The sequence below is a fragment of the Apodemus sylvaticus genome, chromosome 8 (assembly GCF_947179515.1).
Source record: "Apodemus sylvaticus chromosome 8, mApoSyl1.1, whole genome shotgun sequence".
NCBI lineage: Eukaryota > Metazoa > Chordata > Mammalia > Rodentia > Muridae > Apodemus > Apodemus sylvaticus.
The window spans coordinates 90,160,144-90,175,973 of record NC_067479.1 but is presented as its reverse complement, the minus strand read 5'-3'; the positions used below and the strand labels follow the sequence as shown (position 1 = coordinate 90,175,973).

Here is a 15,830-nt window from a genome sequence, read left to right as displayed (position 1 = left end):
AGAGTGTTGTAGGGCTGGCAATCTATTTCATTGCGAATTGTAAAAAACATTTTCTTCTGTATAGTTTTCATACAGTCTAAAATGTTATTCTACTTTGTACGTGTATGTGGGGGGCCGGGGTTGTATCACGGGAAGGAAACCCTGATTTATGACTCTTTCCTAAAGTCTGCTCTGCTGCGCCAAGATTTCCTTCCATGGCAATAAAAGCTATTTTGGAAATTTTAAATCAAAGTTGGCAGAATAATTATAACTTCCATTTGGAGGATGCAGAGGAAAACAGTGGTTTGGATAGCCACCAGAGCTCTGGGCTCTGAAACGCTCTCCAGATCATGCTCATCTAATAGACCTTCAAGGTCTACTTTCAAGATCTTCTGACAATTTCACTAATATGTCCCAACCAGGCTTTGGGTAAAATGAACTATAATTCATTTGATAGGCAGTTTATTAAAAAAAATACTTTTAAAAAATCTATAAGTTACTCATGTGCTCAAATATCAGAGTTTTTATTTATATAGATTTATGTTGGGAATTGGTTCTAATTCTTTGTCTTATTTTGGCTCCCAAAAAACTGCACTTCCAGACTTGAGGGTCCCTGTCCCAACTGGGTTCGACTGATTATAAAGAATTGCGATAAAGCCAATGGCTAGGCAGTAAGACAAGGGGCTGGGAGAGAGGAGAGACAGAGAATCGCCATGACTCCAAGGGAGAAGGATCAGATGTCAGAGCTGCAGGAAAGAAAGCACCAGACAAGTAAGAATTCAGGAAAACAGCCCTAGTGGCCACTTCCCCATTGGGTCTGGAGTAGCAGAGATCAAAAGTTGATTTATCAAGTTGAGTCAGGAAAGTTGGAGGGGAGAATGTATGCTAACCTCGGGGAGGATTAGAAATGCCCAGCATTTGAGCTAGTCAAGGCATATCAAAATTAGCTGGAGTATGTATGGCTTCATTCACAGATCCAGAGAGTTCTTGGGTGAGTATGCGATTGCGAGCCACCAGGATCCAAAGCAGTTTAACTAATTTACTACTACAGATTTACACTTGAGCTTAAACTTATAAAAACAAACTGACCTACACAGATACTATTAAATAATTTATTTAAAAGGCTATCAAGTGCCAGGTATAGGTCATTAATCCCAGCACTTGGGAGGCAGAGGCAAGAGGATCTCTGGGAGTTCAAGGCCAGCCTGGTCTACACAGTGAGTTCCAAGACAGCCAGGGCTAAGTAGTAAAACCCTATCTCAAAATAAATAAACAAACAATCACCCCCCCCTAAAAACAAAACAAACCAACACAATAAAACAAGGCTCTCAAGTAGCTCGGTGCAAAGAGTTCTTGCCGGGCATACTCAAGGTCAAAGTTTTAATTCCCAGTACAACAAATAAATTAATTAAAAATTTTAAAGGCTGTCAAAATATCAAGGAATTAACTTTGTAGCCTTGTTTAGGGGAATAGGGAAGTCTTCCCCCTAGTCTCTGGAGTTCAGTAGCTAGGATCTGTGTATTAAATTGAACAATAACAATAAAATATTACAATAAAAAACACTCAGCCAGGCATGGTGGTGCACCTCTAATCCCAGAACTTTGGAAGCAGAGGCAGGTGGATTTTTGTGAGTTTGAAGCCAGCATAGTCTTCAAACTGAATTTGAGGACAGCCAGAGTAGTTACAGAGAAACTCTGTCTCAAAAGACTGATAGTGGGAGTGGAGGATAGGGGGCAATAGAAAAGACTTATTTTATGTTTCTGATAATTTTTACAGAAAATGTTAACACCCAAAGGGAGCTAGATCTGGGAACTTGTACACAATTTTAAAAGGCTAAATTGCAGAAACATGTCCAGACACATTAAAAAGCTTAGCCTTTTAGACTTAGTTTGTTTATACTGACTCAAGTCAATATCATCTCTAGCAAGAGGTCAGACTCTTAGGCCAGCAAGATGGGTCAGAGAGTAAAGGCACTTGTTGCATAAGCCAGGAAATTGACCTGTGGAACCCACTTACATGGCAAGAAGAATCAATTCTATGAAATGCTCTGCTGACTATGCTAGTCATGGCATGGGCAACAACCACCCACACCCACACACCCACACACCCACACACCCACACACCCACACCCACACACCTCCCCCCCACACACACAGGAGGGGGGGTTCTATTACAGCCAGTTATCATTATGTACCAAAACCACTAAAGATTCTAATCAGTTCAGATCAGAACAAAAGATCTACTGGACTTGATCAAGAACGGTATCTAATTAGTAAGAAACTAATTTTTTTTCATATCTTTTACCAAGGCTGAGCTCTACAAATATAGGAAGGGGAAAAAAACTTTAAGAATTTATACAGAAAGAAAATTAATAATAATCTGTCAAATCTCTCAAATCAGATTAATTGACCTAAATTGTCAGGACATTAGAAATAAGAACAAAAGGAGAGAAAACTGGAGTAATTCCAGTTAAAGGGTTCCATGTGTGGCCTGAGAAGATGAGTGTTCTGGGCACTGTAAGTTTATAAAGCTGTCTTGAAAGTAAAATACAGAGGAAACCTGAGAGGTATCAATGGTTAGGACCACACAAGCACAGCTCATAGGAACCAGAGAATGCAATCTTAATAAGACGCAAACGTGTACAGGGGTCTATAAATGAAGCACTATTTCAAGAGCTTTACAGATGCAGTAACTCATATAAACAACTGGAAATAACTGATGGTAGTATCTCACCACTATATTCTTGCTGGTTTGTGAGTTTTTAGAAAACTTGGAGCTAGAGAGATGATGGCGCAGTGGGTAAGAGAGCTTGGAGAGAACCACAGGCTCCTAACTGCCTTTGACTTCAGCTCCAGGGGCTCTGCTGACCTCTCCTGGCCTCTGAGAGCGCTACACTCATGAGCAAAAATCCACATTCATATACACACATCATTTAAAAAAAATTTTTTTTTACTGCTTTTGCACAGTTCCAGACAAATTCTTAAGTTTTGAATGGAAAATAAACTATACGCTATAAGTTACCTAATAAACTATCTTGTCTTTATTTTAAGAATGTATTGTTATTTTTATGTTTTACTTTATCACAATATAATAGTAACCTTAAAGCTAAACAAAGTGAAATCAGTAAGACAGGACTAGACATCATTAAACAAAACTCAAAATCAATGAAGTGCTGAGGTAAAACTGAGCATGCGATCTTAGCGTGCCATGCTGGCTACTTGTTGTGTATGAAAACTGTAAACCACACTAGTACAGATTCAAGAGAAACATCTTAGGATGAATACTTACCTGAATTTGAGTCTGGAAAAGACAAATAGCAAATATTCGTTTTCTGAAAGAGAGAAGAGAGCCATGGATGCTGGCACACACGTACTCCAGCAGGAACAAGCAAATGTGACAGGAGGCTATACAGAAAGACTATTTACTTACCTCTTTATCAGTAAGTTTGGAATGCTGAGGATAAATTACCTGGAAGAAAGAAGTTAAATTATGTTAGCATATAATGGGTATGCCTAAAATTCTAGTTGGCTATGGCCAAAAAGTTCTTAAGAAATCATAGTTGGACTGTGGTGTCCTCTGTAGTCACAGAAACTTGTAGAGCTATATTAAGAGTCTATCCTGAGCCCCATAGTTCAAGGCCGGCCCAGAAAACATGGTGAAATTCTGAAAAAATAAAATATTTTTTAGTAATAAAACAAGGAAGAAGTTAAGAGAACTAAGTAGAAGTTACATTATCTTTAAAAGTTACATCAAAATTAGCTCTAAGACTGGTGAAACCTAAACTTATTCTCCTTTTCTGTTTGAAACTTAAAAGAAAACATAATCTATATTTTCAACTCATACTTGTTCAAGAAATAATACTTTCCAGGCAATTCCATGAGTACTATACATCAAATACTTAGAGGAAAATGATAAGGAAACATTTACATAAAATTTTAAAATTTTCTCCCATACAGCCTATTGTAACCACACACACCCCATTCCTTTAACTGTCTTTTCCTAGTTTAGCACCTGCAGTGACCATCCCTCTGAGGGAAAACAACTGCCTATCAGCCTCGTAATGGAAGAGGCTCTGAGCCAAAGCAGCTCCTGCCAGAATCAGCAACTGTCAGTAGAGGCCTCAAGGACGTCATCCTACAGATCAGCCCACTTCCCTGAGTGACTAAAAAGTAGGTTCGGGCAGGGTGTGGTGGCAAAAGTTTAAATCTCAGCACATATGAGCTGAGGCAAGAAGATCACCATGGGTCTGAGATTAGCCTGGGCAGCACAGTGTAAATTTCAGGACAGCCTGGGCTACAACACAATTTTTGTTTTAAAAACATTCTAAAAAGAAATGAAAGCCATCTGCTCTCTTCAAGAAAGTAAGTACTCAATACTTTTTAAAGGTGTTTTTTGTTACTGTTGCTGGTTTTTTTGGGGGAGAGGGGTTATTTGCTTGCTCTTTTGCTACAGAATCTCATATGCACCACACCAAGCTGAGACCAAGAGATCTGCAAACATATGGATGGCTTATAATTTAATATTTCCTATATACTCAGCATTATGATTGAAAAGTCTGCAAACTTTCCAATTAGAAGTAGTTTATAATTTAGTTTTTGTTGTTTTGTTTTAGGCTGTTTTTCACTGTGTAGTCAAGGATAGTCTTGAATCCCTGACCTTCTGGTCTCTGTTTCCAACGAAACTTTTCCCACTGTATCTGGGGTAGAGCTCAGCGTTAAGAGTACTTGCCACACATACATGGCTCTGGGTTCCATGCTTAGCTTCAAAATAAAAAAAGCAGTACATAAATACATTTAAAACATATCCCATTGATAATGTGATAGTTTACTGTGCTCTCTTCTAATAACTTTCTACCTGCTGTTCATGCTACATTATTTTAATCAATGTACAGAGAAAGGTGGCAAAAACTTAACTCTCTACAGTACCGCTTATCTCATCAATGGAACTGTGCTTTGGATTATAGATTTTGAAATAGCATTCATCAATAAGTTGTTTTTATAACTAGTTTTGCTGGCACAGGTCTACAATCAACTACTTGAGAAGCTGAGGCAGGAAAAGTTAAGTTTCAGAGCAGCCTTGACTACAGATGGAGTTCAAGGCTGGCCTGGGCAACTAAGTGAGACCTGTCTCTTCGTAAGAAGAAGCTGGGATAGAGCTGGAGAGACACGGTGTTTGCCTGCCATGGTCAGGGCCAATGTAAACGGAAGTTTGTTTTCTCATGCTGGCTTGAGCTAGGCTTTGGTCACTTTCAACAACAAAAACAAAAACAACCATGGTTAAGTTCTCCCGCAGGGCGGAGGTGTCACACGCCTTTAATCCCAGCACTTGGAAGGCAGAGGCAGGCAGATTTCTGAGTTCAAGGCCAGCCTGGTCTACTGAGTAAGTTCCAGGACAGCCAGAACTATACAGAGAAACCCTGTCTCGAAAAAACAAAAAAAACCCCAAAAAACAAAAAAAAAATCTCCCCAAATGGGAATTCATAAAAGAACTGCCTCCCTTCATTTACCCCTCTGTCTTTACACTTAAGACAGTCTCTAGTCCAGAAAAGAGACTTAAAAAACAAAAAACAGCTTTGCTTCATCTGAGGATACCCTCTCAAATTAGTTCTATCCAACCAGTAGTATTTAATATGTAATACTTTTTATGTGTACCCAAGTCTCCCTTTCATCATGTTAAGATTATTTTACTTGTAATTTTAAAAGCAGAGATAACATCTAAAAACCATTACTAAATGTTCTATTTAAGTCATAGTTTATATGTAAATCTCACTACAAGCAGGGGGAACTGGTATGGGCCTGTAATCCCAGCACTTGAAAAAGCCCAGGAAGGAGGATTCTGGAGTCACACTGGACCATGTGGAGGCTCTAAGCCAACCTGCACAACACAGTGAGGCTGTCTCACAAACAGAACGTCTCATTGCAGATGAGTTGGTCGGAGCCTGCTGGACTCAGTCATGCTGGCAAGAGCAGCCTAATGACAACTTACCTTGAGCAACTTTATGGTTAGTTCTACTAACTATTCTTTCAATGTTTATTTCTTACACATACACACACACACACACACACACACACACACACACACACATATACTCTCTCTCTCTCTCTCTCTCTCTCTCTCTCTCTCTCTCTCTCTCTCTCACACACACACACACACACATAGTGCACAAACAAATAAAACTTTAAAAAATAAAGTGCAGGAGAGCATCAAGGGCTCTGTTGACTGTATCTGTCTTCTGAACTACAACAAATAGAGGAGGGGTGACTACATGACAAGACAAAGATAATTAAGGCCTAAGTTGACAACAACAAAAAAATTTTCACTAAAAAAAATCATTCATATATATATGAACTGTCTTCTTTACCACTTTGTCTTTATACTGAATGTATGTGTGTTACTTCCTAAGGCAAGAAGTGTTTAAACAAACTATCTTTACAAAAGTAGATGTATCTGCTATGACCCTGCACAGCTACTTTCAGTGTGAAGACTGTGGTCTCTGAAGAAAGATAATTAAGAACATGAGTTACTGATGGCATCACATGCACACAGATGTAGGGAGTGGGGGGCTGGAGCTATAACTAAGTGATATAGTCTTGTCTACCAAGCTACCATGTGGATCATCCTAGAGTCAACCCTAGTAACATCAAACAGTAATAAAAAAGTCAACAGCTAAGAAGCACACAAGAACAACATCATTAGTCATAAAGAAAATGCAAATGAAAGCAAGATTAAAGATCACTGCTACCCAGCTGGAGAGTGCAAAGAACAGATAAGAGCAGCAAGGATCAGGACAAACTGGAATCCTTTCCTGTTGCTGGGAGAAACATTATGGTAGAGTTTTTTAAAAGCTATATCAAATATACCATGTATGGCCAAGTCACTTTATAAACACAACCAAAAGCAGGGAAAAGATATGTACATGAAAACTAGAGCAAGAGCGTTCTTTGCTGCATTCACAGCAGCCACAGAGAAACACTTTCTATAGAACAGTGAATAGATAAGCAAGCTGTGGAATGTGCATACATGTTACACTACTCAGCCATCAAAGAGCAGACAGTGTCCAACATCCAGCTGTATGCCTCACCAAGGAAAGCAATGAGGACAGCCCAACACCAATGGTAAACCAACTTAAGACATTTTGAAATACTTTTTTGTAACTTGGTCCTGTAGTTCTCAAGCATGACCTTTGTAGATGACAATGAGATACTGTAATATCAAAAGGCTGGGCACACCTGACAGATGAAACCTGAAAACATGCAGAGTGAAAGCAGACAGGAAAAAGCCACATGTATGATTTCATTCATGTGAAATGTACAGGGGAAACAAATCCAAAACTGAACACAGACTTGTGGTTGCCAAAGGCTAAGACAAAGGGCTGTTAGTGGATACTGGTTTTCTTTTAGAAGTGAAGAAATGTTCTACAACTGGATTAGTGGTACAAGGTGTGTGATTCAGGAAAACACTAATATCACTGAACTGTGATTTTAATTGGATAGATCTTACATTATGCAGATATCTGAGCTAAAACAAGCAAAACTCCTAACAGCCCATACCTGGGCACAGCTAATAATTCACCTTAAAGTCAAAAAGTGCAAATTATGACCTTTCTCCCAGTGACCTTAAGTCCCTTCCTCTTCCAGTATACTAATCACTGAACATTTTTTCAAAGAAAAGTTATTCATGTCTTTTTTTGTTTGTTTGTTTTGAGATAGTCTCACTGTATAGCCCTGGCCAGCTGGAAACTCACTATGCAGACTGAGCTGGCCTTCAACTCAGAGATAGACCTGCCTCTATGTGAGATCAGGACTAAAGGTGTACATCATTATTCCCAAATTAGCTATTCACTAACTCAGCCTAAATTATATTGTATCACACCCTTCTATTTTACTGAAGATCATAACATTTCTGTATAAAGTATATTCACTAAGCTGAAATATGCTTTGGATTTTCCTGCAACTTCCTTTGGCCATGCCTAGGAACTGCTTAACTATTTTGATTTTGCCTATCATATTCTATCCAAGACATGAAACAGGTCCTCTTCCTATCTTTTTTTCTATGGTTTTTCTTAAATGAGTATGTACATAATTTTTATTATATAAGGTAAAACAATTAATTTTTCAAGTTTTAAAAGATTCAAAATCTCATCTGATATTGGAAGAATTTCACTTAGTCTGTAGAAAACTTACTGCATGCTCTTATTAACTCTTTCATTAAATAATAATGAAGAGTTAAATAATAGTTAGCCTCATCTCATCACCTGAGAACAGGGCTCAGGAGCCTGTGCTGTAGTCTCTGTATTCAAGACACAGAAACAAGATGACCACTTGAGCTCAGGCTTCTGATACCAACCTCAGCAATACAACAAGAACACACAACTGTGTGTGTGTGTGTGTGTGTGTGTGTGTGTGTAATCTCCTGTAGCCCAAGCTGACCTCAAACCCAGTAGGTAGCTAACTCCAACCCTCCTGCCTTCACCTAAGTGCTGGAAAGCCTGACATACACCACCATGCCTGGTACATGGTACAAGAATCCATCTCTTTTAAAAAGATACCTAAACAGGGATGGATGGCTCCCTGGCTAAGAGAACTTGCTGTTCTTCCAAAGGACCCAAGTTTGATTTCCAGCAGCCATGCAGCCATGTCCAGAGCTTCGCAGTCACTTTTGATCCAATTCCAGAAGGATCTGATGCCTATGCCCTGAGGCACCTGTACTCAATATATTCACATATATATACACAGTATTAAAACTATTAAAAGTAATTTTAAAAAGTTAAAATGAAAAAGGTACCTGATATAGTCTGCTGTTTGCACATGGTGTGTATGTATCCACATAAAGTTCCTATGTAGGAAGCTTGGTCCCAGTGCAGTGTTGAGCTAGTGGCCTAGAAAGGAATAATGATGGTCTCAAGGAGATTAGTCCTAGAGAGGACTGTTCATTTTTTTTTTTTAACTTTAAAAAGGAACTACGCCCTACCCCAGGGTCTGGCTTTCCTCCTCACCATGTGACTCCTTTATGCTCTCACTGTAATGCCACCCCCTAAGGTCATGGAGCCAGGCCCTCAATAATAGATGTTACTGCCATACTATTGGACCTGCAAGACTGTGAGCTAGGAGCTGGAGAGATGACTCAGTGATTAGGAGCACTGACTATCTTCCAGAGGTCCTGGGTTTAAGTCCCAGCAACTGCATGGTGGCTCACAACCATCTGCAATGGGAGCCTCTTCTGGTGTGTCTGAGGACAGTGACAGTGTACTCACACACATTAAATAAATAAATAAATCTTGGTTTGTTTGTTTTTTAAAGTGAGCTAAATAAACTTCTTTCCTTTATATATCACACAGTATCCAGTATTTTGCTATCATTAGAGAAAACATAGCAATACAGAATTCTCTGAACATGACAGGCCATAGGCAAGCTAACTATTATGCCCTTTCCAAACAGCCTCAATGCTCCTATTTAATAGAGAGCAACAAGACTTTAATAGTACGGCCCTCAACACTGATCCTATAAACCGTAAAGGGACTCTTATTAACTGATTAAATGAGAAATATAAAGCTCTAAAGACCTAAAGCTCACTCATTTTTTTTTTTTTTAAGTTTTAAGATTTTGAAGCATTCGGCCGGGCAATGGTGGCACATGCCTTTAATCCCAGCACTTGGGAGGCAGAGGCAGGTAGATTTCTGAGTTCAAGGCCAGCCTGGTCTACAGAGTGAGTTCCAGGACAGCCAGGGCTACACAGAGAAATCCTGTCTGGGGGTGGGGGGTGGGGGGACCAAGATTTTGAAGCATTCAGATCTCGGGTTTCTAGGTTAGAAGTACTCAGCATGGTTTAGTTAGTGTTACTGTATAAGGGGAGACCTGAGGGAGGCAAACCACCACAGCCAGGAACTTAGGGATCTCCCTTCCTGTTATCACTGGCATTACAGGTCTGCATGCTTCTGATTTCTCTGAGTAGCTTCATTTTTCACTCAGGAGAACTGGAATATTAAAGCAAATCAAACTTTTGTAACCAAAGGAACAAAATCCTGGCTTACTAAATTTTATGATTTGGGATAAGTTGGTTACATTTCAGTTTCCCTACTTTAAAATAAGAAAAAGATTTCTAGAAAAAATAATTCTGCCCAAAACACATTGTTTTGTCTCAAATACCATTCTAAGTGTTTTCCAACACTAATTACCTCACAAAGCAATGGCCTACGGACTACTGTTATCCCACAAAGGAAGCAATGTGTAGCTTGAACTTGTATGTGCTTAGTTTTGTTGTTGCTGCCTGTAGGAGGCAGGTTGTCCTAGTATAGCCTTGGCTAGCCTGGAAATCCCCAGTAGGACAGGCTGGCCATGGCTGCCCTCTGCCTCTTCGGTGCTTGGCTTACAGGTCTGCAGCACCAGACCCTGCACAGACTAGATTTCTGGTTGTTACTCCATGCTCTCTTTGGTAATTTAAAGAGGCTCTAATTCTGTATTTTGTTTCTTTTGTTTTGTTCTGTTTTGCTTTTTTAAGAACGCTGACATCCCTCCATGCCTTCAACTTGATTATTCATTGGGATCTCATCTTTTGTCATATTACTCTGTAAGTGTTGATTCTGCATTTTTAAGAAACAAATATATAGCCAGGTGAAGGTGGTGTAGTTGCACACATGCCTTTACTTCCAGCACTAAGGAGACAGGAGGTGGGTCTCTGAGCTGGAGGCCAGCCTGGTCTACAAAGTGAGTTCTAGGATAGCCAGAGCTACACAGAGAAATCCTGTCTTGAGAAAAACAAAACAAAATGAAAAAAAGGAGAAATATCTAGGTTTTGTAGCATAGCAGCGAGTCTCTGAATCCTGATGCTGAGACGGGGAAGGCCTCTGAGATTGCACTGTCCCGTCCGTGTGACTGCTATTCTGCAATCCTCCTTCTGAGCCTTCCTGGTTATAATTTATAGACCCAGGCTATATATGTTACTCTCAACACAAATATACCTTTCTAATCCCATCCTAACTGCTACTCCTGTATACTTCCAACATAGGTGCAGCTTAAAAAAAAATACATATACATATATAGAGAAAGCAAAATCTATCTTCAACTGTTTTCATATATTCGTTCCTACTTTATGTTCACTTAAAAAGGCAAAACACTGTATTTCTCCTTCAGTAAAATAAAATAAAACAAAATAAAAGACTAGGCATGGTGGTGTACTCAGGAGACAGTAGACAGATCTCTTGAGTTTGAAGCCAGCTTGGTTTATATATTGCCTTGTCTCAAAGAATAAAAGCCAAGGGCCAGTGAGATGGCTCAGCTGTTTAGGGAAGAAATTTGCTGCTGCCAAGCCTTCAGGCCTGAGCATGGCTCACAGGACTCACTTGGTGAAAGGAGAGAACAGTCGCCTGTTCTGTGCCTTCTTCCACTGTGTGGAGTGACATACATGCGGGCACATGCACACTCACACATAAATAAATGTGGTAATTTCTTTTTAGACAAGCAAAACAAAATCGCTCTGCCCCAAACATGGTAGCACATAGCCACTAGCGAATCCCAACACTAGGAGGTGAAGGGGTGAGGGGTGAGCGGTATAGACTGAGACAGGAAGACTGCTGTGAGTTTAAGGCCAGCCTGGGCCACATGTATTCCAGGAGAGTGAGATCCCGTCTCAAAACAAAATCATTTTACATCTTACTGTGTCTATCTTTCTTTAGCTCCTTTCTGAAGGAATCTTCCTCTCCTATCCTTACTTTCTTAAAGCAGTGATCCTTAATCTGGACAGAGAATATAACAAAGGATCCATGGATTAGTTCAAATAGTCTGACTATAAACAGAATTTTGTCTTACTCATTTTTCAAGACAGTTCAAACTGTTGATTTTTTTTTTTTTTGAAGGCTCAGGAAGCAAAAAAAAAAAAAAAAAGGCTAAGAACTACTTCGTAAAGAAGACTGCTGTGAAATGGCAACTATGGGAAATAAGATTTAATATGTAACCTTTAGTGATTATTTTTCATCACCTCAACTCTGTCAAGATATTCCACTTATTTAAAAAAGAAAATATTCATGTTAAAAGCAATGTTCCAAATGATGAGATTACAAAAAACAATCAATGGGGCGGAGGTTCAGTGGCAGTTCTCAACCGTCTGCAACTCCGTCCGGCTCAGAGGACCTGATGCCCTCGTCTGATCTTCAGGAGTTCCAGGCATGAGTGTGCAGCAGGGACACACAGGCAAGCAAAAGACCCACACATAAAAAAATCCCTTTTAAAAAAAATGTGGCCAAGTAAAACAGCTTATGCTTTCCGATTAAGTTTTATTTTGCTACACATAATATTTCAGTTTATCATTAAATAACTAGCATAAACTATTGTCTTCAGGGGCTGGAGAGATATTCAGCTGTTAAGAGCACTTGCTGCTCTTCCAGAGGATGTGAGTTCAGTTCCCAGCACCCACGTGACCAGAATGATCGCAGACTAAGCAGCTCTAACCCTTTTCCAGCATCCACAAGCACAAGACACAAATGCTCTGTACATACAGACATGAAGGCAAAACACTCATACACAGTATATAAATAAATCCTTAAAAATAAATGTCTTCAATCTTTGGAGATTGTTATCCCTGTCTCAAATAAAATACAGAATCACTCTACGTACTAACTCCCTCTAGCAATGAACATTTAATGTACACTGTCAGGCAATAAATTTGATCCTATTGACTACGTAGATTAATTCTTAGATCTCCACCTTATTGTCTCAATTCATAAATACAGGTTAGAACATCCTTTTCTGTTATGTCCACTAACTTGCATAGTGATTAGATCTTAATGAAAACTTAAGACACAAAAGACAAAGATACACGGTGGAATATAAAAGCAGCAGTTTGGGAACAACCAGACCACCTAAGTTTGAATAAGATTGGACTCTTTCACTGATACCAAAAGACCAATAACAAAATACCAAAAACTTCGGAACATACGCCTTTCTAATAACTTTTCTCTTGGATAAATAAGACAGATCTTTTACGCTACCAAAAAAGGGGGGGGGGTGATTGCTAAATGTCAAAAATGAGTGAGATTCCAGGGCCTTTAGAAAATATGTTATGATATCTGACAGATTTACAAGCCAACGATTTTCCCACTGACATTAGGTTTCTGGGAATTGATACAGAATCAGTATTAAGAAACAGTACGGGACAGGGAGGAGAATCTCTCGAGTAGAGAGCTTGCCTAGTTTTCAGAAGGCCTTGAATTCTATTTGTAATGCTAGGGAGAGACTTGGAGGGAATGGGGACCCAACGACATTTCACCCAGAAAAGAGGAACAAAGAGAAAAAGGAGAAAATGCATGCTAAGCATTTCGACTTGGACTTGGTGGACCGATGGATCTATGAGTTATCGCAGTTGACAATACAGTCAGTCAGTCCACACTATTGGACCTGCACGTTTGGCTACTGTAATTGACATATGTCGGGGGTATTGTTCCTTTCTTGAAAGTTCCAAGCAAACATCCTGCCTGCTGCAGCCTTTTCTGGGTGCCGCTACCCTTCAGCTATCGCTGTGTTGTTTTTTTAAAAGAGGAACATCAACAAGTATTTAGGAGGGGCCTACAAAGAACTCTTCACCCCTAGCCGCAGCCCACGATCCTCCCACCGAAGGGCCGGAGAAGCGCCGCCCAGCTGAGCCCAGCTGAGCCTTGCAGGGGCTGCGAGCCACGCCCGGATGCGCGGCGTCCAGGGCCCGGCCGCCCAAGGGTGGAGAAGGGTGCGGCTCGGCCTCACCTCCACCGCCTGGCCCAGCTCCAGGTCGAAGCCCACCACACACACGCAGTGTAGCCAGGCCGAGAAGCCGTCCCAGCGCAGCAGGCCCCGGCGGCCATCATCCTCCTCATCGTCCTCCAGCGCGACTCCCGCCGCCGCAAGGGCTGCCGCCTCGAGCCCCTCGGCCCCGGCCTCGTCCAACGACCCGCGGGAACCAGGCCCGAAGACCGCCGGGCCCCGCAGAGCCATCCGCCACCCACTATCCCCTCGGGCCGCCTTCGCCGCGGACCGCGCCGCAGAGCGCGCAGGCCTCCGCGCACGCGCACAGAGTGCTGCCGCAGCTGCTCCGGACTCCCAGGATAGGGGCGCGGCCACGAGCCACGTGACCCTGGGAGCCGGGTTCTGCGTGTTTCCCTGCCAGCCGCCTCCCCCTGTGCTGCTCCCTCAGACTGACCTACTCTGCGGCTCTTTAATCTGAAACAGTGGCTCAGGAATCATCATCTGGACTCTACAATAAGACAGCAATGAATTATTCTTGTAATGACACGGCTTATTATTAAAGCATTACTAAAACAGAATGGTTAACAGTGGTGTTTAATTAAACTTTTACTCTGTGCCAGTTGATATGCTAAGTTCAAATACAAGTATTAACTCTTTATTAAACATATCCATATGGTGGACACTATTTATCTTGTTTGTTAAGTGTTGGGTAGGTCGTTTATTTTTCAGCTATGTCTTACATAGTCCCAACTGGTCTCTAGCTCATGGTACTCCCACCTCAGCCACCCAAGATTCTGGGTTTAGTGGCATGGGCCACCACCTCTGGCTAATTTGTCTTCACAGATAAGGAAACTGAAGTTCTGACTAGCCCCGCAAGTATAAGAACTCCGAAGCAAGCCTGTGTTCACTAGAACAGTCCTCCGACAGAGATGTGTACTTTCACTTTCCCATAGCCTGCCTACCAAGACAGCTCCCATCTTTATTGGTCTGGCGGACTCATGAAACTTTTCCACAACTCCAGACTTTCTTGGAATCCCAAGTTGGTCGGTCACCTTTGGACCATGCTATCTGAGCACTGGAGGAGGGGCCTGATTTCACGTTACTTTGTTAGAGGTCAGACAGCTCTAGGATGGGCACTCAGCAGACATCTGCCCTAGTGGATTGCTATTGATTATCGGCATAGCATGATAGCACTAAGTAGGATGTATTCAGCACTTGCTAGTCTTTATTCTTCGAAAGAAATCTGAAAACGTGGTAATACCCAATAGGAAAGTGTGTAAAAGACGATTGATAACATACAATGGATTTTCCAAAACCCATTCCTGTACCTGAGGCTCTCGACAGCCTCAAAAGGTAGTGCTATTACTGATTCTATTTTACATAGAACAAAACCCGGGGCTCCAAGTGATGGCTTAGTGATTAGAAGCACTTGCAGAGGCCAAATTCAATTCCCAACACCCACATGGTGGCTTACAACTATCTGTAACTCCTGTTCCAGGGGATCTAATGCCCTCTTCTTGTCTCCAAGGGCACCAGGAACTCATGTGGTGCACAGACATGAAGGCAGGCAAACAAAACATTAAAACACATAAAAAATACTTGACCATCAAGAAATGATCCCCCTTGACTGTTAAGTAATTCTCAAACTTCAGTAGCATATGCTGAAGACTTTCTTAAAGATTTGTTATTTTTATTGTATATGTTTGAGTGTTTTGCCTGTATGTATGTATGTATGTATGTATGTATGGGTACTGAAGTGGAGTTTTGTTTGCACAGAATCCAGAAGAGGGTGCCAGATCATCTAGAGTTAAAGGCGGTTGTAAACTCCACTGTGGTGCTGAGAACCAAACCTTACTTAGTCTTCTAGGAGATCAACAAGTGTTCTTACCTGCTGAGCCATCTCTCTCTCTAGACTCACCTGGAAACTTTCAATAGCACAGAATTAACTGGGGACAACACTTAAATTAGGAACTGTCTTTGACCAAAACAACCTGCATGTGACAAAGAACCAGTACAGTTCAGAAAGTAAGACATAACCTGTATTTAAGTAGGTTCTAAACTTACTGTTCAGAGAAATCAGTTCTGTTTTGTATTAGAAAGAACAGTGTGCTAGAAATTAAAAAAAAATCTGGGATCCATCTG

General features: G+C 40.9%; 1 protein-coding gene across 2 annotated transcripts in view; it reads right to left on the bottom strand.

Annotated features, from left to right (window-relative positions):
* The window catches only part of Dennd6a (DENN domain containing 6A), a 55,748-nt gene extending 41,709 nt beyond the window's left edge, over positions 1–14,039 (bottom strand). Inside the window, exons 1-3 of one of the 2 annotated variants that reach the window (XM_052189940.1) lie at positions 13,710–14,039; positions 3,409–3,447; positions 3,268–3,310 (exon numbers count right to left, since the gene is read on the bottom strand). In XM_052189940.1, the coding sequence (XP_052045900.1) occupies positions 3,268–3,310; positions 3,409–3,447; positions 13,710–13,937 (310 nt within the window). In that variant the 5' untranslated portion in view covers positions 13,938–14,039. Of the gene's footprint in view, positions 1–3,267; positions 3,311–3,408; positions 3,448–8,763; positions 8,801–13,709 lie in introns of those variants that run through there. The other variant, XM_052189941.1, reaches the window with a different exon arrangement.
* Positions 14,040–15,830: the final 1,791 nt, after the last annotated feature.